Source organism: Solenopsis invicta, chromosome 2 (genome assembly GCF_016802725.1).
Source record: "Solenopsis invicta isolate M01_SB chromosome 2, UNIL_Sinv_3.0, whole genome shotgun sequence".
NCBI classification, from domain to species: Eukaryota; Metazoa; Arthropoda; class Insecta; order Hymenoptera; family Formicidae; genus Solenopsis; species Solenopsis invicta.
In genome coordinates this window covers 7,939,348-7,964,462 of record NC_052665.1, presented here as the reverse complement: position 1 = coordinate 7,964,462, position 25,115 = coordinate 7,939,348, and the positions used below count along the sequence as shown (strand labels likewise).

The window sequence follows — 25,115 nt, the reverse complement described above, 5'->3', positions numbered from 1 at the left end:
ATAACAAAGCACATTGCGGAGAATTAATTTAATTTTTAAATTATTTGCGTGTCAAGGCTTATTTACATATATTTATTGGTCGTTCACATCGTGCTCGGTATAATATCGACATTGGACCTTGCTTAAAAGCACGAACCCTCGCGATGCCATGGCCGTTATAGTGATTTAACGGCGTCGTTTAATGCAACATATATCGTCGCGATCGTGCATATATGTGTGAAAGGAACGCCGCCGTTAAACATCACGCATAAAAGTCTTTACTGGCAAGTAATTTGCCTATCGCTATATTTGCTGCACACGCGCGGTAGATAATAAAAACAGTATTCGGGCGTAGTTCTCGAATCAAACAAATCATCTCGCGCATTCACACAGAAAACGCAAGCTGCTTTAAAGAGAAAGGCATTCTTTAACGCTCCGCTTTGTAGACAAAGACGTTTCACTTCGTCTATGAAATTTATGCGAGAGAGTATTTTTAATCCTTTAATCTTACAAGAAAGCGCCAAGTATCCCTCTCCGATTTTAATAAACTTTGAATATATTAAAATATAGACAAGAATAGAACAGACATATTTCTTTTACAAGTGCACGTTAAGTAGGTGAACCTCTTTAAAAAAAAAAAATTGATTACTCTTTCGAAACGAATATCGTTGAAACCATAAAAAATAGGACAATTTTTTAAATAAAACTTGAATGTTTTAAAAATATTTTATAATAACGATAACAATAATTTAAATAAAAATGTTTAAAAAAATTTATAATAAAAACTTTTATAAATTTATAAAGTATTCTTAAATTCATTTAATTGTTACTTAAAACATTTTTCTGTATTTTTCATTCGATTTTTTTTGTATCTTTTATTAGTTTCAACGATTTATTCGCTTTGAAAAAAAACTGGGTTTTATGCTCTTAAAGTGCGAGAGAACGTTATTCGTAAAAAATACGTGTCTCTTATTTTTATTTACCTTAACAAAAACGTGTTAAAACAATCCTCCCAAATTTCGGAGAACGACACTTGGTTGGGTTTCCTGGTTACAAAGTCCAACTATCAAAAGTTTAAACAAGATTTGTTCAACCAATTTTTAGTTTAGTAGCACACAGTACATCACGAAATTTTTTAAAGTGCCAAAAAGTTTTCAGAGTACCAAATATAATTCTATGTATTTAAAATGTACAAGACACGGGAGAAACGCATTATATTGACGGTATCTGCACATTAAATTTAAATTTGTCTGATTTGTTATTCGACGTAATTTTTAGCGCGTATTTTTGCTAACTTACTCCAACGTTCTGTAATCGCATAATCAAAATTATTTCGACCCTGACTAGTCTTGTGATTTAATATTTCTATAACTTAGGAACATTTTGGACAACGTTTGTCAAGAATGTTCTTAAGTTATCGAAGTAACAACTAGCGAATGTAATGAGACATAAAAACTTTTCAATTAAATAAAATGAAATAAGACTTTGCATGCAAACTTTCCGTATTAATCCTTTTGCGAGAAGCAAGAAGAGAAAGTATAGCAACCCCGGCGAGCGAAAAGGGACGACTCGCGTCAATATTCACGAAACAATAAAATCGAGTTTTGCATCTAACAACTACATGATTACGCATTTGCTGCGCTTTAGCCGAACTATTTTATCATATTTGCGATTGTTGGTCATAATAATTATTATAATGTGCAAATATATTTGCATAGTTTATATCATAAGCTTTCCACGTCATGGAAATTTTTATTAATGATTCGATATCAAATGTTAAATATTTTTCAAACATTTTGCTTTCGAATTTGTTTTGCTGTTACACAACACAGTAATTTAGCTGACGCTGATTCTAAAACCGAGCTTGAGCGACTCTTATCATCAAACCGGTTGATGTGACAGTAAAAAAACTAGCCGCTTATAAGTACAAATGGAAAACTACGTGACTATCGGGAAATAGCGCAGAAGATGCGCACACCAATGCGCAGCACACAAAACGCAGCAGTGCCGTAGCCATTCCTGTTGACGTAAAGAATTATGGGATGGTCGTTCGGTCAGTCGGCGGCAGACAATCCAATTATCCGCGAGTCGCGAAGCCATAAACTGCCGCGACCCTTGGCGATGGTGGTGGCGGAGAACGATAGAGTAATTATGAATAGGTGAGTGCATATCGCGCACGGACATCGAAATCGGATCTGCCGGGTGGAAATTCATTTGAAACCAATCATTAGCGCTTTGCTCGCCCCCTCCCCCCCCCCTCTCCCCCATCTCGCTCGTTCGCTCGCTCGCTTTTTGTCGTATATCGCGTCGCCGTAATCGCCGCCTTTCCGAAAGTCTAATAACGAGGATAACGAATATTCCTCCGAAACAAATTGAAATCCAATCTCGCGTCTCGGCGAATCTGTCGGGAGCAAAAATCAATGCACCACTAATTTTCAGTATAGTGCCAAGCGTGATCACGCTCCGGGAGGATTACGATATCAGGGAAGGAGGAGGAGGAGAAAAAAAGAAAACGTTCGATCGACAGGTGGAAGAACTGGATTTTTGTCGATTTTCGCAATTTAAAATTATAAAAGTGAAGGTTTTGCGCGTCAGCCTTGGCTGTATCTCGAAATTATTAGGCAACGGCGGCGTGGCGTGAGGATTGAAAATGTGATACGTAAGTCACGATCGCGGAATTATTCGTGTATAATTATCGGTCGAAAAATAAGCGTACCTCGGGGCAGAACAACGCTAACATTTTGCGAAGAAGAAAACAAGTTGTTAGATAAATCATCTAGGAGAGAAGATTAATGGAGTTTCCGACTCAATGTAGGGATACGCAAGATAACGGGGATGCTGCAAAACTTTTTTTTTCTTTTTCCTTTTTTTTGATATATGTCCCTTGGAATCACGTTACGCGTACATCAGTTACGCGAGAAATGACGCATTTGGCAGACATGAAAAAATGAAGACTGTTGGTACATTTCCGCCATATGTCCTCGACATTTCCGTGATAATAAGTGTATTACACATAGGAACGGCGCAGGTATACCGCGATTAATTAGCAGCAAGCAGATGTATTGTGTATTTAAATTTCATTCTCAGAAAGAGTGTGCGTCATAATAACGGTCTTTGTTCCTCGACGGGAAGGAAAGGGAAAAGAAGAGATATGTGTATTGTCAGCTGAAATAGAATACATGTATCGTTTGCCGTTTGTTCCATCGTATCTTAAGTGATAGGACAAAAATAACGTGCATAATCTTTTGCGTTATAATTAACGACCGTGATATTCTTCGATCGAGGAATTATTACTGAATAGAGAGTTAATGGAGAATTAATATTTAATTGCGTAACAATTTTAGAACTACAAGAACGTTAATTGTATTTTTGATACAATATTTCTATGTTATTCTCAAGTAATTATTAAATTAAAAGTAGAATATAATTAGGAAATCTGTAAAATGGATTTACCTACATTTACTTATTAGCGCCTGTAGAGAAAAATATCTTTACCTTTCGGATCTGGTATAAAGAAAAGGAACATATGGTATTGCTAACGGTACAACTAACGGTATCTTTGTCAAACCTATTTTCGAATTGCCTTGGATGATGCGTGATAACATATCACGCTCAGTATCCTTAAGCACGTCAAATCTCATTGAGCTCTTCTCCCCTTTTAACTGCTGCTCACGCAACATTCACTGAACCAAGGCGTACATGTATAATCCGCGTTGCGTCTCAAGCATTTAATGCCGTTAGAACGTGAAGGAATTTATCGCCGAGACGTTGTATTGATCTACACTTAAGCGGAGCAGCGTATACGCGGGCGCGTGTGCCGGTAATCCTCGCTTTGCGTGATCATCGCGTTTCCGAAAACCACCGTGGTGTGATCGACAAAATCGCGCGGAAAAAGCGTGCGAAACACAGCGAACGGCCGTATTTTCGTTCGAAAAAAAAACCTTTCAGCTTAACGCGAATCGGATTAACACGGATAGTCTTCGATAATGCAGGCTAGCGCAAATTCGGGACCATCTGCATTCGGTAACGGAATGCCTTTTATCTTTGTATAGCAATTCGTTCGTACACGAAAATTTCCAGTTTTGTTTCGCGAACGAAATCTAATTCTTTAGCATGTCTAAATGTGATCTTAATATCACAGAATCGTTTTAATTCGTAATAATCAGGTCGGTTCTTATTGAACTATCCTCTCTTCTAAAATCTTTGGAGTGCAGTTGCATTGTATTTTTAGCTTTTGTATCACTTACTTGTCAAATAATGCGATTTACTTTTAATAAAAAAAAGAAACATGTGTCATTTAAAACACATAATTTAGAATAGTTCCCAATTATTTTATGAGCGTTTGTACACTCAAAAAAAAGTTTCTTCTGATCAAATCATTTTCTTCTATTTAAATAAATATTAGTTAAAATAATTTATTTTGAAACTTGGGAAATATTTTTTTTAATTGAGGAAATGATGTTAAAAAGTATATTTATCTGAAAATAAAAATTTGTTTTCAGTGAATATCACGTTACAACTAATATGTTAATAATTTTGACGTACATTATTACAAATAATGCTCGGTAAGTCCGTATTTTCTGTATTGGCATAAGTACAAACTTGTTAAATAATTAAAAATGGAAATAAAACGTAAAATGGATTAAAATAGAAAATGGAAAATCGCTGTGTGTGAATTTCCATTTTTTATTTTAATCCATTTCACGTTTTATTTCTATTTTTAAAATCATTTCCAGTATATATTCGAAAGTAAGGAAATCTTGCGAATCCATATATTTAACAGGCTCGCGCTTACGCCGGTACCTATAAATATCGTCAACGTTCGTCCGATTACGTGTGTCTCTTACAATAGGCGGTCATAATTTTAAGACTTCATTACCACGCCATTTAACACACCTGTGGAGCACAGTATATTACGCAACATTGGTACTTAACGTGTAATGCACTGAAGGCACCTAAGTCACGTTGACTTAGGTGTCTTTAGACTCCGCACTTGTGTCCTTGGCGCTTAATGCACCGACGACGATAAACCCTCAAATTTTCGTCGGATTGAAATCAATTCGCAATTTCTGCGGATTCGGATCCACAGGGCGCTCCTTCCCCGTGTACACAGGGTGCGTAATATGCTGCCGCGTGTCGATCCGACGCACTTACCTTCACTCAGCGTGCAATAACTCCTTGCTTCCAACGCGGGTGATGTACGAGCGAATATATATATATATATATATATATATATATATATATATATATATATATATATTCGCACACGAAATTTGCTTGCGCCCGCATGTCTGCACGCGCGCGTGTGTGTATGTGTGTGTGCGTGCGTGCGTTCGTGTGCTCTATACATCGCGGGGGCGAGCCATGATGCCGCACTACGGCGCGCAAGTACTTCCAAGTTATTACGCCTTTGACATCAAGTACGTACTCGTGCGGTACGCGCTATTTCGATTCCAAGTTTCATAATGTCGGGGGCTCTACACCGGCAACGCCACTTCCCGTTCCATCCGCTCCGATTGGTAGGTGCCCCTGTCTATCCCTGCTATAGCCTATAGGTTGAAACTGCAACTTTGATACCGATGAAAGCAGACGTCGCAGAGAACCGGATCATTGAAATAATACAGAGACCCCGGCACGTAATTCATTTCACCGCTGTCTGCAGTAAAATTAAATTTCAAGCTCTTGTAAAGAGCTTTCCTTTTTGGAACAATGTCCTTTTATTATAACTTTTGCATGCTCAAATCTATACAGCTTTTAGAAAATGTATCAGACACGCTCAATTTACAAGGTGCTTTCAAGTCGTGAGGTCCCCTAATTTTTTTCTCGGGAATGGGAGTAGATATATATAAAAACATACGATGCGTCTTAAAAGACATTCGTTGGGGATGTGTAAAAAAAATTGGCAACATCCAGCTCGTAAAACATTTGTGGCACTGTTATATGAGAACATGAATTTCAACGTTTAAAACGCTTTCAACTTTGAGCGATGACACAAATGTTCTATGAGTGTTGCCATCGGGGGTGATACTGCCAATATTTTTATTTTCTCTCATTTTGAAAAAAAAAATTAGATCTCACAACTTGAATGCACCTCGTAAATTAAAGATGTCTAAAATTTTTATCAAAGTTAGACGTATCTTTTTCATCTAATTTTTTTTTACACAATTAACATTTAAAAATTCACACAAAAATGCTATTGGATAGCAAAATTTGCCATTCTTTTTTGTTTAATTGTGTTGTTTACATTATCGATTCTAATTTCATTTATTATTTAATAATTGAAAGTTACATGATTTCGTGAAAAATTGTAATTTATCTGTTGCAATGTTTGGCAATTAGTTCATCTCTGGTATAAAAATAAATATATTTAATTCAGGTACAGGTTTTTAATAATTATTACCAATATACAAGTACGTGCGCGTATACATGATAAATTTTAGTAACTTAATTGTTATTGATAATGATTAGATAATTATATGGAATTCTGTAATATAGTATATACATATACGTACACTGAAAAAATCATTTTTTTTTAATTGCAACTAAATATTTGATACACCTATTACGATTGACAATAGAAAATATTTTACTTTCGAAAACTAAATTTATTATAGGTAGGACAAAATTCACAAATTCGTTCAGCACAATCAAATTAGTAACTTAATGTTCTTCAATAACATTATTTTAAAATTTGTTATTAATAAAACAATTTGTATAATTGAGATCAAGTTTTTTTAAAGATGTCAATGTTCTTCAATAACATTATTTTAAAATTTGTTATTAATAAAACAATTTGTATAATTGAGATCAAGTTTTTTTAAAGATGTCACTTTACATTTATTTAAAGAATATTTACATAATTTATGCGCTCACGATAATTCCAGAGAGAGTTAAAATGTCTTTTGGATTGATTGTATTGATGTGGAATAAATTTTGAAATTAGCAATTAACTTAATTTTACGCATTAATAATCGTGGTATATTCTCATTAGCCTTGATTAAATTTCATCACGACAAGTTTTTTCACGGAATGGAAATTCAAATTCTGTTAGAGCAAAAATACTTTACAGAATAGAATTCCTAAAATTCTGAGCATTCGCCATCATTGCGATAGCTGATGCAATGAGACACAGCTTCCTCGGAGATTTAAAGGTTTCTTTTTGCGTTTACGATATGCATGTGTGCTGCAAGGTATTATCTCTTTTTCCTTTTTTCCTACTTTCTACCGGTTCGTGTTTGCTGTTGATTTTTCACATTCCTCTTTGCATCGGAAATATTTTCGCATCGGCAGACTCATTCCAGCGCAATCAGTCTCAAGCGACTTGATTGCGCTGAAAACGAGTCTGCCGATGCGATAGTGAGGATAATCCTCAGATAATGGGAAATAATTTCGACGAGATGTCGATTAAAATACGTTTAAGAAAGTCGTTGGAATTACGCGCGCGTTGTTACCATAAATATGTAAAACGAGCATGAAGCGCTAGGGCCTTAGACAACCCGAACAATGTGAGAAATAATTCTGAACCGGTGGCGTGGCATTTTGTCACTTACATGATGAGTATGTATGTACACGTTACATCGCCGCCGACGACGACGACGAGAGTTCTAGCTCTCTTTCCGTCTTTTTCTTTTCACTCAGCATTTTTCCCGTAAAAACATACGACCCGCAAGGCTGAGAGCCTCTTGGAAATTTAAATAAACGGGCAAAAGCCTCGTCTCGCGTCTCGCTAACGCAAAGTTTAAGGAATTTTAATAAAACGTCGGCCGGGGAGTTACCGTACGACTTAAGGAGCGCTCTAAAAAAAAAAAAAAAATGTTACCCCGCGCGATCGTAATATCTTTGACAAATATTTATCCGTCCCCACGTGATGCGGCGCCGCGGTAAAATACACGCGTCGCGCGATAGAGTGAAAAGGGAAGCATATTTCACGAGACGTCGCGGCGCGGCGCGGCGCAACGCCGGTGTCGGACCTGTAATTTCTCGTTTTCCAGCGGGGCATGCATTTTTTTCATGTAGTTACATCTCTTCCGGTAAACAGACTAAATAAACTACGAGGCTCGTCCGCCGACAATTGAGCGACCGGCCCCTGTACCTGTCCCGTTTTCGTTCGAAAAATGTGTGTATCGGTGGTAGGGATGTAAAACACGGGTGATTCACCACCGTTTCACCGCGCGTCGCGGTGCCTGCCCGGCGAAAGACGGTGTAAATCCATCGAGATGAAACAAATCTAGATTAACGGAAGCACAGCGCGAAATTTGCCTAATCCGGCACGGTGAAAATATTTCATCTAGTCGTAACGCGCAACACATCGCGCGAGACAAAATTCTAATTTTGGGTATTTTTTTCCCCCCTTCGGATTTTGAGCTTCGGATTAATCTACTTGGACGAGACATAATCTTGAGACAGAAGGGAAATGTGCGGAATACCTTTAAACAACCGAGCGAAGTATCTCGCCCTACGGGCAAATTTACCCTGTTCGAGGGTGAGGATCCGATTTACGCGGATCTTATGCGGAACCTCACCCTCGCAGTCGCAGTACCTTCGTTATAAATAACGCGAGCATAATACTCGAACTTCTCAGTTAATTAAGCGCCCCATTAATACGATATTACGTTGTAAACAAAGGCAATTTCCGCGGAATCTGCGCGAAACGGTTCGAAATTTTATTGCTTTCCGTTCTGCGTAATCGCTTATAATCCTCAGATATTTCTAAATATCGTTCGATGCGAACTTGTTAAACTGTTAATTTGATGCATCGTCATCGTCGTCGTCGTCGTCGTCATCGTTGGTAGCGAGCATTTTTCACGGCGGTTTTATCGCGCAAGCTCCTGTTACGAAACTTTCCTGCGCGTTTAAAAACGGATAATATCCGTAATAAAGATGTGAGATAGGGGAGAGAGACAGATACACTGAGAGAAAGAGAGTGAGAGAGAGAGACAGAGAGAGAGATAATGCACGCAATAACAATAGAAATCATCATCTATTCACGTCAATTTCGATGAATCGGATTAATACTCCGTTTGATTGACGGCTTCATTATCTTCCGCGGTAATTGCTGCTATACAGGTCGTCTTCAGCAAACTACGCTCACTCCTAACGATGCAGTAAGATGACGCGTTTTGAATATCACTACTGAAAAGAGGGAAAGGGAGAGTCTCCATTAGTGCGTTTGCTGCCGAATTTCACTAAAGTACGTTCAAGTTTTGAAATGGACTTTTGACTTTTAAGTGCTAATTAAGATGTGAGAGACACCGTCCACCATTGCGCACATGTGACTGCGCGTTTTTGTATAATCTGTATACATGTACACATATATTGTATAATTTATACATATTTCCCCATGGAACTCCCGATACTTTGCCGCAATTACCCTAATTGCCTTATATCGAAACTGCTGCGCTTTGGGTCGATCGAGTCGACAAGCATTCCAATTAAGCATTCCGACCGACCGGCGACGATTCCATATTCCAAATCTCTAACGCCGTGTTTTTGCTTGGAATACAGTTTATTACCTTCATAACCATAAAAAAAAAGGGAATTGCTAACCTGATACTCGATCGTAATCTTAATTAACCGACAGGCTGCTGAACGCGCTGGTCGTGAAAAGACTATCGAGCGGCGCTTGGGAAAGGAGAAATAAAAAAAAAGGAAGAAAAATAAAATTTGTGCACGCCAGAAAATCGATTCCAGCCGTGGTAATATTTAGAATTTAGTACGCGAATTGTACTCTTTAATTTTTTTTGTATTTCTTCTCGCAGTTCTATATGAGAATTTATAGTCACGCGAATCGCGAGCTATATCTTGATATTCACGCGTAAAGCCAGTATTCGCGATCCTAATAGGATCCAAATGCGCGATAATTCGAGGAGAATGCCGGTAATATCTGACGATACTCGTCACTCTTTTCGCCGCCGGGGGATATCTGTTTCTGACAGCTACACGGTAGTGGTCCACCTATAAGAAGTGGAATTTTGCCAGCCATTTTCGAGGACGCGACGCCGTGGAAACGCCGAATTTCAGGGGCGAATCTATTTAAAAAAGAATTTTTTTGTATTATTTGACAATAGACTCTTTTTTAAAATATAGTTTAACTCGAAATAATTTCCATCGAAAATATTTGTTGGCAACGAATTAAATCAATTTTTTTTTGCATATATACTAATAAAACTTTAATAAATATTCGCGTGAAAAAATTTATTTGGATCCATTTATCCGTTTAAAAGTTATGTATCTAAAACTATAACAAAATATAATTATTTTTACTGCATAAGCCATTATAAGCCAATTTTTCATTGTTTTGCCCTTTGCTGCTTTGGGTGCAATTTTCAGGGTCAAAATCGTGGCATTCATAATCAACATTTGTTTTCGTTTTGATAGAAAAAAGAAAAAAAAAGAATAAACCTAGGAAACCTGAGAAGTTTTCTTTAATTTTGATAACGTTTAGAAAATATTGTATACATTGATGGAAAAATTACTAAATTTTAATAAATATTTATTCGAATAGTATTAACCAAATATTTTCTAAATGTAAATATATATTTATATAATACAAAAATTACTAATTTAATTCAAATATCAGTTTTTCTTATAGAATAAATATTTGTGTACCGTAAGTAAATATTAATACTGCAAACATTTTATTAAAATTTCGAAATTTTTTCTCTCGGTGTAGCTAAAACATTCTTAACACCTTTCCCGTGTGCTCCGGAAGGTTTATCGGAAGTTTGTTAGCCTTGGTCCGCGAAACGCGTTCACCATCCGTTCCTGGCGGAACTTCTATTTCATTCCGCAGTCAATGGCAGTTGCACCGCGACGCTGCGTCGCGCTTACAACGTACTCCTCCTTTCCCCCGGTCGCATTTCCCTTTTTATCACGATGCCGCATTAAGCCCGCCTAATGTCACTCGAAGAAGCGAAAACGGGCGCGGGGGAGGCGGGGAGGAGGGGGGGGGAGGGAACGCAGAGAAAAGTGGGAAGTATAAAAAACGAGCGGACCCGATAGATCGATCCGGCGGAAATTTCTCAGGGGAACAACGCCCGTGAGCGCGGCGCCGCAGGCCGTTCAAGCGCTATCCTACATCCATCACGCAGAATTTGCACATTGGTGCTGGACAACTAGATTTACTGGCGAAATACCCACCGGCGGCGGAGAGGGCGGGCCCGTAATCACGGGGAAGGAATCCACGCAATTTATAAGGCGTATATAAATTGAAAATTATTTACAGAAAGAATTAATTCCGTTGTAGCTCTTATATATTTATATAAATATTTATATTACCTTTCATACCTAATGTAACTTCTTACACGCGCGCGCACGCGCGCTGTGAAAGAGTCCCGACCTAGCGAAAAATTGTCACGGATTAAATTTCTGAGAGGTAAAAGCGCGTATTCTAGTTCTTCCAATTAAAAACGCAAAAATAGCCACATTGCAATAATCAACAATATCAATAAAGCATTGAAGCATAATGGAGCCGATAGACGTTTATATATTTCGCACATGGAATTGCAATGTAAATAATTAATCGTCACTATTTATCAACGCGGTAATGCATAGTGGTCGCATAAATTCGTAACGTATATTATTAATCTCTTAAGCGACGAAAATTTGTGCTTTTACGTACGATCGATAAGCGACGCGTGTTTTATCAATCCCGCAAAATTAACAATTTAATTTGTGACACGTCTCAGTTTTCTCTGGGAAATTAATATTACGGCCGATGGATCGATTTTCCCGCGAATGCGACTCGATAAGATCGGTCCTTTTCGCCGATTTCCATCGGAGGCGTTTCGAGTCATGCCCCCTATCAATCTCCGCCACCGTTTTTTAGTCGAGAGAGCTCGCGCTTTCGCGGATTTTCTCCGGATCCGCGTTACTGCGCTTCTTGCATGCAGAAGGGGAATAGATTGACTGAAATTGACACCTACACTCTCGCCCGTCAATGCGAATTGACGACGACCGAATTGGATAATCGGTGGAAACCCCGCGATCGCGGCCAGCGGTGATGTGAACATTTATACCGTTGGCACGTCCTCATCTTTATCCTCACATCATTGTCATTTTTGTCCTCGTTTCCTTTATTTCTTTAATTTCTCAACATATCTTTTATCGAATCTTTTGACGTGCGCCGTTCGATTGATATCAGCGCGATGAACTTTTTACTTCTTCAACGGTGCTCAGAACTCTCATCTTTTTTCATCAAAATTCATATATCCAATTTTCCATATTCTCTCATATGGAAAATTTTTTGCTCCATTGTGGGATCAGGCAACGTAAAAATTTGCAGAAATTCCGCGAGATTATTTATAACATATTCCATTCGTCAAAAGTTATATATCGTTTCGGAACGAATTTGCAGAAAAATTTCACACGGATTTGAGGTGTCATGGCCACACCGGCCGGTAATATTCGTTAGAAATCCTTCACGAACACTATCTGGATTGGATGATGTATGATGTAATTAATGGTTATTTCGCGCCTAATTGCCCAGGCGATTATGACTTTTCCGCGTGTACATCGTCGCAGCGCGGCCAGAGCACTGCCAGGGCGAACATGAGAAGGAAGCTTTAAATAGCACCGTCCTAAATAAATTGTAGAATAACTTTGCTCATCGAATACGACATATTTTAAATGCAATTCTTAAATGTAACGACGTAGATAGAAGAAAATATAGAAGAAAATACTTGAAGTTTAATTGAATAAATTAAATTTTTAACTGATTACACATATATCCGTAACTTAATTATTCATGACTTTGTAAGAGGTCATAATCAAAAATGCCAGATAAAGATGAAACTTTAATGCATTTTTAAAAATACTGTAAAATTGTTCGTTTTGTCTTTAATAAACGGCACACTATGTATAATTTTTGTACAAATCTCTTTATTAATAATAATAATCCCTTTGCTTTAATTTTTTGCCGAAAAAAAACAGAAAATTTTTAGAGCGAAGAGTTCTAAAGCTGCCTAAGAGATAGAAATGTTAGTGGATCACAGTAGCTATATATATGCATTGCTTATATCTCTCTTTAAAAGAAACAAAAGTTAAAAATTTCAAATATATTATAGATATATACTTGTTATATTATTTTATATATTATATTATATATAATACTTATTATATTACTTAAAGAAATGTGATAAAATACAAATAATTTTAGATTTGATTTATTTTGTTAGATTTTACAAGTAGATACGTTGACTTTCATCGTGAGAACTATATAAGTGCACCGTATTGAAGATGACTATTTCTATTTCAGATATAGCAGGATACGATTCCGATGAGGATTTCGAAACGAACTACGACTTCAGTTTTCCAAGCTTTCCGAACTTTGCTGGTAAGTACAATAATATTTACAATTATCTCGAGATGAGATGTATGTTTGTAACTTTGATTCCCAATATGTGTTTGTCCTCAACTGCACTTTCTTAAATTACATCATCTCTCTTTTTCTCTACTACCATGACTTAAGCTATTTTTTATCAGCTATATTTTATCGCTTTTGGTACTGTTTTGGATGTAAATCAAAATTCGAACTTGTAGCTTCAGTCATCTATTATGACGTGTTAAATTTTTCAGAAATAACAAATTAATTTTGGAAGAGAAGCTTTTCTATAACATGCTTCGTAATTTAGAAAACTGGTTGCCTAAAGCGTACTTGTGATCCCTTAAATTGTATCGTCTTTGAAATATCAAATTTATGAATTAAAGTAGTTAAAAATATAAAGAACCACCAACTAATATTTATTTTATTAAGAACACTACAATAAAACTGGCTTGGATTTATTTTTGCAATTGACATATTTTTATTCATAGCTACTAGTTTTACTATTATCAATCTACTTTATAGTAAAATTTGTAGTGGTACGAATTAGGAAATTTGATGGAGTTCAAAAGAATATTGATTTAATTTTTATAATAATTGTAAATATTTGTATATACAATAAATATAAAATATTCTACAACACGCCTTGTTTTAAGAAAATATACGTCAAAATAAAATTGTATAATTACGTTATTATCTATAAGTTGATGAAAAATTTACATCGCCTTTAAATGCACTTAATTTTCTAAAATATTATACTAATAACGTTCATAGAACAAAATAAAACTTATTACATTTTTATCTATATTATTTATTTTTATTTACTTTTTGTCACTAAATGTTGCTTATATAAAGTAAAAATATAAAATATTGAATAGGTACCCTTTGAGGAGATCGATACGCGTTTAGCAACTTTCTCTATATATTTGAGATACATAGAAGAGGAAGAGAGAAAAAGAGAGAAAAAATAATTGTATTAAAATAGAAAAAGTAATAATCGACTAAGCAGAATAAATTTCATGTCATCTAATACTCTTCCAATGTAACATTAATCAATTTTTGTCAATATGCACGAACTCGTCCACATTTTCATCGCGTGTGTTTTATGCTAAATTTTACCGCGATAAAATATTGATTTTATTTATACGATGTAAATGCTGTATTTAATGGAAGAACGAAATGAAAGTGTGGTATTTTTACTATTGAATACGCGCCGAAGATACGAACTTTATGGGCGACCGCGTCGAAATCGGGCGCTAAATACAGGCGCGAACGGTAACCCGTTATTTTCATTAGCGCTTCTGCGCTCTGGCGCACAAATTTTGCGAGCGTGGCACACACGCGAAGAGAGTACGAATTTGCGTGCCCCTGACAGGTGGATCATAGAAGCGTGCGCAAATATCGCGCACGACGCATCGTATGGGCGGCCGGAAATGCAACGTGCATCCACGATTGCATCGCGCGCGTCAACCTCACATCCCGCTTACATGCGGTTTGTCTGAGCGTAACTTCCGTCAGTCTGCGCCTACAGGGACATTTGGTATTGTTTATGGTATACCAATTACCGCGCGTTTCATCGTCCTCCCCGGACGGGTCTTGCTTAGCGGTGTCCACGTATAGTCGACTAACCAATGACCATTCGATGTCATTTGGAAAATCAGTTATTACACAATTTTGACATTTCATTTATTTTATGCATCGTGCACGCAAACATCTTTCAATGACAGTTCGTTGTATTGATCGAAAGTATGTTATCGCTACATTTATCCGAGCAATTTAAATATAATGTAATTGCGGCTACGAACGAAGTTTACAGCTAAAATCAACCTGTAAATTAAATTTTTGTCTTCGCAATTTTTATTCGATTGTGAACTAAAACAAGTACACAAGAGAATGTTATTTTTAAATAAAAGGATAGTTTGAATTTTCCAAGTTAAAAAAAAATCAGACGTTTGAATAGGGGCCAAAGGGGCAAGGATTTCTCTTACGATGAGCAAGAGACGTTGCTAGTGACACGTGAATACGTATCTTCCTCTTTTCCAAACGGATAATAATAATAATCGGAATTTCAAATATTCGCGTCGAGTCAGCAGCGGCGTGCGCGTATCCTGCAGATTATCGCGCGACTTTGCGGAAGGCAACTTCCGCTCTTCCGCGCGTTCTACGATGATCAACAATCTCCCGTAAACCAGTTCGACTGGGAGATACGTCACCGGTCATACGACTACTATGCGACGTACGTGTGGTACGCGCATGCGTGTGTATGCGTATCCGACCGCGGTAATAATGTCTCGCGGGTAATGAGTCGCTTATTCGTGTGTGGGCGCGTACGTGCCGCCCGTCACTCTCGTTACGCAACAATTCGAGCTCTGGATCTATCGCAAAACGATACCCGCGCCCGTAGGTCATGCCTTCGCTCCCGACAATGCATCGCTATTTGGCCATCATCGATGATCGCATTTAAGGGAATCCGCATGCGGAACTGGACCCGCATTAATGTGATTTTCACGCGCGTTGAACGAGACTATACACATTGATCGATCGAGCCAATTAAAATCTCAAAAATATAAATCGACGTCTCAAGAGGCAAAACATTCTCATCGGGAAAGAATAAAAATAATCTGAGAATATTTAGGAATAAAATTTGGAATGTGTTCTTATACGGATTTATTTATCTACGTGGTTTATTAAAATAAAATAAAAAAGAAAAGGAAATCTTTCTGATTGGAATCTAGGAAGGAAAACCAACAGTAAGGTTTCGTTATACTTCTTATTTCCTTCCTCTTCCGAAAGAGTAAACATAGAATAGACAAATACAAACCGATACGTAACGTCTCGGTATTTCTACGGTTGTACGCACTGAAGAAATTTGCAGAAGATGAACGCTCACGTTGCAGTCGCGATAGCGAGTACATCTGTAAAACTTATTTATCTTGGAACGTTTTTTTTTTTTTTCTTTCCTCTCTCCCCCGATTGAACTCGGCGACTGCTTGGTTTGTGCAAACGGAGTTAAACAAAACGACAGTGAAAAAGCCGTTCGCGCTGTATGTATGTTTTCGTGCCTTTTTACTAACTAATATTTAACAACATTCTCGTTAAATATTTTTATGCGTTTCGCGCACGCGACGCGCGTTTTATAAATATTTATAGAGCCCAAACAATATGCATCAAACGCCGAATATGCATCCGAATGAGCGAAAGCTTTACATGGGAAACGGCGGCGACCCCGGGCGGAATCGCGGCCTGAAAAATTCGCGCGATTCCCCGAAATGGAGGCGACTTCGGCGCAATTTCCTTAATGCACGTATAAGCGCTATCGCGGTTCTTATCGCGAGATATATAGCTATAGAGTAGCTGTACAGTGTTACGTCCATCGCACCGTTAATCGATATACGTTACTGTAGCATTACGCCTCGGCGAGAGAGAAAGAATAACAGGTAGCCGTGGTATTCTAATGAAAGCAATTACCAGAAAATATTGTTCTAATTAGCCAAGTTGCGATTACTACCGTATTACAAAAAAAAAGTTACAGATTTTCTCAGAGCGGGAGAAAGAGTCCGTCGATATAAAACTCCGCAAATTCGGATTTTACTGGACGTAATGCAATATCGAGCGCCGGTTTTTTTTTTTTTTTTTTAGGGCTTTAGAAATCCAGCACGGTTCAATACTGACGAAATTAATTTTACCTGTAAAGAGGTATATATAGAGAGCCATACAAATTAAGACTTCTTGCATGATAACGGTATTAACTTAATCGTATTAGCAGATCTTTTTTTTATCATTTAGCTTGAAGACCTCATTTGCACATCATATTTAATAGCGAATTTGATTGGATTGCCCTAGTGCGCGCTGGTGCATATTAAAGTCGCTCTACGCCAATCTAACTTAAGTATAAAATGACGTATCATATATCTTTACATTATTTTGCATTCAGCTACTTTAACGATGACATGTTTGATATCATTTTGATGTCAAAACGACGGTAACAGCAGTTTGCTATAGAAGTACCTTATTATTTATTTTTTTACTGGACTGCACTGCATTGTACTAGAATTTTTACTGTTATTGTTATTTTCTGTTTTTGCTTTCGCGAAATTTCCAACATATACCTATTTCACTTTAAGAACAGAAAGTGTACACTAATTGAGCTATAAAGAAAACAGTTTTTTTTTTTTTTTTTTATCCGTTTCGCCTGACACGAATTTGCAACACTATCACGATAATCAAATTTGAATATTTAAGTGTCATATTATTTAAATCAAACGTGGACACAAACCTATTATTGGCAATAACATTGCAAATGTTCGTGTTAAAAGAAACATGTGTATTTGAAATAACATTTTTTCTTCAAGAGAAACACTGCGAATCCGTTATCTGTTGTCAATGTACGTATCATGATTCTTGCGCGGAAATCACGGTTTTGCTGAAATATCTAAAAATTTCTCTCTCTCATTTTTGAGTCAATTCTTTATGACTGAAGATCGTGACCTCCATGTGATGCATGCTCATGCATACTCCATGGTGACTGTCTTGATATAAGTACTTTCGACGGTTTGCTATTGATATTCAAAGAGGTGGTGATAGATTAAAAATTTGATACATTGAGCGGATTTAAACCTGGATCTTTGGCACAGGAAACAAACGTGCATCTCTACGATCATTACAGAAATTTAACTACACTAAGAGAACAATTAATAAATATTTATTTGAATAGTACTAATGAAATATTTACTAAATGTAAATTTATATTTGTTTGATACAAGAACTAGTTTAATTCAAGTATAATTTTTTCTTAAAAAAGTAAATATTTGTGCACCGTAAGTAAATATTTTATTAATACTATTCGAATAAATATTCATTAAAAGTTAGGATTTTTTTTTCTCAAATACAGATTTGAAAAAATTTTGTTGGATCATCAAAATAATTATGAAGGACGTTCAAACATGATAAAGATTGATGCAAAAAATTTCGATATTCTAACCAGTTTGAGCATCCTACGTATTTATTTTGATGATCTGATAGAAATTAATTATCGGATCTGTAACCAGCTAAATTTTTCAATTCTTCAGCAAAACCGTTCTTTCCGCCTGTGCATTATTAGCCTGTAGAATTTGGCACACGCGCGGCTAGTGACAAATATCTCCGTGCATGCATATTTTTGCGCGACCGTAAAAACGCGCGACGAAGTAAGGTGGCCGATCGATCGGCGTGATTAACGGTGTTATCGCGTGGAATTTGTAACAAGGTGATCCCGAGATCCGGCGTGCAGGACGGTGGTGGGTGAGACGGCACGTGTAGCGCGTCCAGCGGAATAAAATCTGTTGCGGCGATGTACGTCGTGTTTCATGGCCTTTCGAAGTAGTGCAGCGGGTAAAGGTCGTGACGTTTAAATGTTTAAGCTCGCAACAATATGAAATAATGTAGACGCGAGAAATAATGCTGCTACACTATAATAAATAATTTCCCGCGGCAAAAAATGACATTATTTTGAGGAAAAATGTGTTTACAAAGTTACATTAAATATGAATACATTTTAACGTACAATACATTCAGCACAATTGATATTAAAGATAATCGCATTAAATTAAAAATACTCGTTTTATCAAATAAATTGTTAATGCTGAAGATAAAAGGAGATTGCGAAATAGAAAATACAGGGAGAGAATTTTCTCATAGAATTTACCTTTTAAATTATGGCAGTCGTGGGACAACACGGTAGAATTTCATGAATTTTATGTGATTTTCTCTGATTTATTAATATCCACCACAATAAAATAGAAAAATAATTTGGTTTAATTTTGTTAAATTTTACTAAAATTATAGTAAAATTCAAAATATCATGCTGTTCCGCGATTTTGAAAGGGTAAATTTTAAGAAAAAATTCTCTCGATATACGTTTAAAAACGTTAAAAAGTCTGAAAATATGCACACAGTTTCGTATCAAATATTCATATAAGAAAAAAAAATAAATTGCTGTATTTTTTAAAATAATAATGTACAATATTATAAATACACGTGTAGGATAAATGTATGTGTGGAGAAGCTGTAGACATAAAATCCCGGAGTATTGATAGTTCCATAGTTTAATGTCATTGCGAGTTTTTCTCAGCGCTGATCCCTTTTTTAGGTCGCCTGTCCTTTCAGGAAAGAAAGCTTTTCCCTATCCTGAAATTCCGCTTGATATTGCGCGCGGCATGATTAAAGCGCGATCGAAAATTAAATTTTTTAGAGAAAATTAACAGGCCGCGCAGGAGAATTAATTGGCGCGACTATTCGCGACCTCTGCTATTTTCAAAGAGTCGCTCTCTCGTGTGGCATATTTTGCGAGCTATAGGTGCCGAGCTATAGACGTGAGCACCACCCATACACGCTGCAATCGTGCGTATACGGCAAATTAATAAATTAATGAATTGATAAATGGATAGATAAATTGACGATAATTCTGCGCGGAGCAATTTATCGAGGAAATTTATTAAGGTGGGGGAGGTTTGATGAATTTCACGATGTTTTTCGATATCTCATGAAAAAATATCGTAAAAATAAAAAAATATATCGAAATGTTGAAGCTTTACCACGTACAGCGTTATGTTACAAGCGCTAGATTAAAACGATTCTTTTTTTAATAATTACAGATACATCTAGAAGAAAATCAAAAAGAAATACGAACGAGATAGATGCATTTCGTTATGTTGGCCCATTTAAAAAAATTGTATCAGTTGTTTTAACTCGTTCGCTAGAATGCCAAAACTGTTTATGCTTCCTATTTTGATGATCCAACATAGAATTATTTTCTGATCTGTTAAAGCTAGCTAAATTTTTAGATGCTGTAGCATTAGAAAATTGTTCTTCCCGTGTAAGCGTAAAGAAGTGTTCAGATTTTTATCGCTGAAGTTAAACTTTCGATCAACTTCTTGGGCGAATCGCAAAGGCTCGCGGACACACGTGGAAGGAGATAAATTCGTGAGCCGCGTGCATAGCAGCATGCGATCCTTTACGTCTATCTCATATATCAAATCCCACAGGGGCACTCGTGCAGAATGCGGACCGCAACGAATAGTTTCAGTAGTATGCCTATTTGCAAGTCGCGACACGCTCAAGTCCCCGTGACGTCAGGCTCTCGAAGCTTTGATTACATTACCGTGCGTCTCCGATCGACCGGAGTGAGAGCGGAGATTCGACCTCCGCGCGGAGTAGCCGAGCCGAAGCCACTCGTGTCGTCCATGCGCCGCGCTGTCGGCCGTGCCACATGGAATCAGAAATGCGCTGACACGCGTTCGAGAAATTCGCGCGCGCTCCTTTCCACCTCCGAGATTGGGCTGAAGATAAAAAGGGCGACCGGGGGGAGAGGGGAAAAAAATATAAGTACTTTTCCTCACGACACAACAGAGGCGGGAGGCGTTTTCGCAACGCGCGCGGATTGGAAGGCGAGCGAAATATCGAGCACGAAGCAAAAGTTGCCGCGGGATCGAGCGCGCGGCCTCAAGGTCGGCACACGAGAGCCGCAAAGTTTATCAGATCACTTTCACCATCGAGAGAGGATTTTAACGAGTGCGCGTTGCCAAAAGCAAACGAGGACGATAATCGGTGGTCCCGCGATCCGCTGCGCCACCGGTGCGCGCGCCGCGCCCACGCCGCCGGCTGCGCCGAATATAATTCGTAATCTGGGGACTGAAAGCAACCACCGACATGCCGAATGGAACGGCAATTTACGGTATAATCGTTGATTGCGCGACTCGATGAATCGTTATTCAAATCCGCATGACGCGGCCGCGGCGCCGTGGGAGGCTAGCGGACTGTAAACGGGCCCGGGGGACCGGGAGCACGAGCGGGTGCCTATAGATGCCAATTTCCCAATCATTTTACGAGCTGTTTATTATTTCGGCGTTACGAATAATTTGGAATTTAATACGGATGGCCGACGTGCCGTCGTCAACGCGGAACCTTCAATTCCACGCGAAAGGAGAAAAGTGATGTGTAACTTGGAACAAATTGGAAAGTCACTTCTGAAAAATGTTGCTGCGAGGATCTCTTGAGAATTATAGCTAATCTCCACGTAGATTATACACACACACACACACACGTACGCACACATAGAGAGAAAAATACATACTGTAAATTACTCGAATTAAATAAATATTACACCCAGAGAAAAGTTATGTTTAAATTGATGGGATCGTTTCTTTAACCTGGCTTTTTTAAGTTGAAGAGGAAGTAAATCTTTGAAGAAAATAAAAATTTATTTGATTTCAAGAAATGAATAAATAAATTATTGTTCCAATTATTTGTTTGATTTGAAGAAATAATTTTTTTTTAATTTTGCAAGAACTAACGGAAATGTAAGAAATAATTTAATTGTTTTTGTTTTAAAAATATATTTCTTTAAAAAGAAAGATTTTCATCAAAATAATTTAAAATATATTCTAAATCCTAGTAATTTAATATTTCAACGAAGAATATTAAGTTAAAACAGAAATTTAATTTGCTTATTGTTCTAACTTTTTCAATAAAATTTTACAATATTTGTCAAATGTATAAACTGTTTTTTTTTTTAGTACATAATGCGCTGTATATATATATTTTTTTAAATTTGTGATGATTATATTTTAAGACTGTTATCAAAAAAATTATTCTTTGTACAATATTTTTTAAGACAACCGTTACCTTTAAAAAAAGAAAAATGAATTTGGTAGTCGCAGTGATAATTTTCTGTGTACACGTGCGTCTATATTCGCAAATTCTTGCATTAATTCCGTCGTCAATAATTCCGAGGTGATTTCCATACACAAATATTTAGCACTATTATGCTAAGACGTAACCGTGAAATTGATTATATTCATGTTAAATATATGCGCAGTGTGCCACACCTGATTTTCAGGCCAGTGGTTGGCCTTCTCCCGAACTTTCAGTATCAATCAGGCGAACTCTCATTTTTGCGCAATTCAAAGCGCCGTATATTTATTCTGCTTATAGCGTTGGAAGCAGATAATTAGTTTCTCTTTGTCTCTCAATAAGGCACCGTATCTAATTTTATCGGAGATAAATCAAAACTTGTTTATAATTAAAGTTTACGACACGTCGTCGCGGTGGCGACGTGAACAGTAATATCGTGTCAATGGGATTTAATTAAATCAATTAAAAGTCACGGTCACGGTGATTTTATTTTTCACAAAATCCACAGAGTGGATTTAATTTTATAAATTTGTTTATTTATATTATTATTCGATTAGCATAGGCGTTTAAAGCAGCACTTAAAATTTCGCCCCGATGAAAATATCGTTGAAATTTGCATTTTTAAATACCTTTACTCAAAATCACTTAACGATCCGCGACTCGCGTATGATAAAAACCGTTACTTGTTGCTCGCTAAACTTGCGGAATCGTTGCAGTGTATATCCTTTCGCTGATTTAGCGCGTTTGATAAATCGCGGCGCTTCGTATTCGGCCGGCGTCGAATTTCGAAATAAATGAAAATTATAGGCGGGCCATTTTTAACAATAACAGGCGGTTTTGCCAGCTAATTAAAATTATTGCGTGCAAAGAGCCGGTAACGCGCCGATTTCAGCAGCATATCCGATGCCGTTTTTCCTCCTCCCATCCTCGCGTTTGCTCGCGTATTGCAAATTTTTCTATATGCAAACGAAGCCACCGCCGAATAATATGCTGGCCCAGCGCATCCTCATTGAGATTCCACACAGCAATAATCAGCCGATACAGTCGACTATTTTACTCCGGCAATCGCATTGTAAGCGCAATAAAGTATGCAAAATTTATCGGCACGGTCGGCGTCCTCACCGTTTTCTCGCGTATATGCCGTCCGATCGCGCGGCATAAATTATTATTACATTTTACAAAATACTGGGTCGCGGGATCAGCTACCATTTTATTTACAACACGTAACAACGACGTCTTATCGCGAAACTTGCGGGAATTGCATAATAACATGCGACTCTCCGTACACATGTAAACATTCTCGCATGCCAATATTTATTTAAAGAGATTCTAATTATGCGGGAAGGCTAAGATAATGGCAATTCGAGATAAGAATAGACAAGGTCAATGTAAAAGAAAAATACGAAAAATTTATTAATAATCTCTATGAATGAGATTAAATTTCGATCGACTACGTCGCTATTTAAATTACGGTAATAATTACGTAGTAATTACTGTGATCGTTCGGAGAAATAATTTTACATTATAGCGCGGAGAGAGAGAAAGAGAGAGCGCAAACGGGCCGTTAAATAGACTCGATTATTACGTTCGTTTCCGACGCCCGATTCTTCGATGTGCACACGGTACTTTTTGGTGGCATCCGAAAAGAGACATGATGGAGCGCGTCACTCCTCTCATTTGTTGTTTGTGATGCACCGTTCGGCCCTTGACTTGTCGTGCTGGTGTGCACGCGACCTGATTCACGCCAAATCGCAATAAAGCGCTATTGGATCGTTAAAATGAAACTGAACGGAGACAACGGCGAAACGCAGTCGTTAAATGTACGACTCGCTGTACAAGAAAAAATTGTTGCCCCAATGCGTGTCGATCCTGAGCACAGCTGTCTGTAACACAATTTTTCACAGAAAAAAAAAATTTAGATTAACAGTCACATTCTCATATATAAATAAAATCTTTTTGAAAAAATTTGATAATCTTAAACAAACCTAACTTAAGCAAAATTAATTTAGCAAAAAAGTTTTTTTATCTAAGAAACAAATTTATTCATGTAAGCAAGTTAATCTGTTTAAAATTATCAAATTTTTTCAACGAAATTTTATACTCTTGCTTATATGTATATGAGAATATGATTATTGATTTGATACTTATTTTTTTCTATGTTAATATAGACTAAAGCTACACTCACAATCAGAGAAAAAATATCTCGCGACAAAAAAATTTTACTTAACACAAAAAAATTATTTACTTGGTTTGTCTCAATAGTTTATTTAGTTGCTTGCAGTCAAGTTAAAAATTTCTGAATTGAAATATTTATGTAAATAAAATAAAATCATTTTTATTCAAGTAATTTTTTCTTGCAATTCTAGAAAATATTTACTATTATTTTTATATTTAAATTGATTAGATATTTTATTCTAAGAAAACAATTAAGTTTAACAATATTTTTAGTTGGTTTGTAAAATCATTATTTAAATGCTAAAAATGTAAAAATACAAACTTATATAATTATGTCTATTTACTTAAAAATAAATATTTTTATTTAAACATAACAAACATATGCTTCAAAATATACGGTATTAAGAAACTGTATTTTTTTTCGTTAAAAAATTTTTCACTTACAATCAGGCAAACAAGGAATTAAAATAAACATCGGATATTTGATAATAATTTAAAAATATGATGGATTAAAAAGAAAATAGTATACAAAGGATACGATATGATAGATAGAAAATAAAGCAACAAATCGAATGAAAATTACGTATGCATCGATTAACAAAAATAAAATAATTTACTGTAAATTGGATGTGTATAGGGGTTTTTCTCTTTATTTATTATTATTATTTTTTTTTAATCTTTTAATGATGATCGTTCGGATCAATGAGTCCGTCACTGTGCGCTTCATTTGTTGAATCAAAAATCACGGAAGCGCAACTTTGTTGTCCGACGATTGCACACAATTCTAATAAGCGCGTCATCCCCAGATGCTTGACAAATATTTTTTAAACAATCATCAGAGCCTGCTTTAAATTCGTTTAAATTCGTTCATCGAGCGCATTTTACCGGATCATTGTTATTGACATTTACAAATAAAATCAAATCATTCAATTTAAAAATTGTACGAAAGCATTATACTAACGTATACATA

General features: G+C 36.7%; 1 protein-coding gene across 1 annotated transcript in view; it reads left to right on the top strand.

The window, feature by feature from the left end:
- Nucleotides 1-25,115, top strand: part of LOC105200762 (icarapin-like) — a 38,129-nt gene that overhangs the window by 7,692 nt on the left and 5,322 nt on the right. Inside the window, exon 2 of the mRNA XM_011168466.3 lies at nt 13,235-13,312. Coding sequence (XP_011166768.1) covers nt 13,235-13,312 — 78 coding nt within the window. The remainder of the gene's footprint in view (nt 1-13,234; nt 13,313-25,115) is intronic.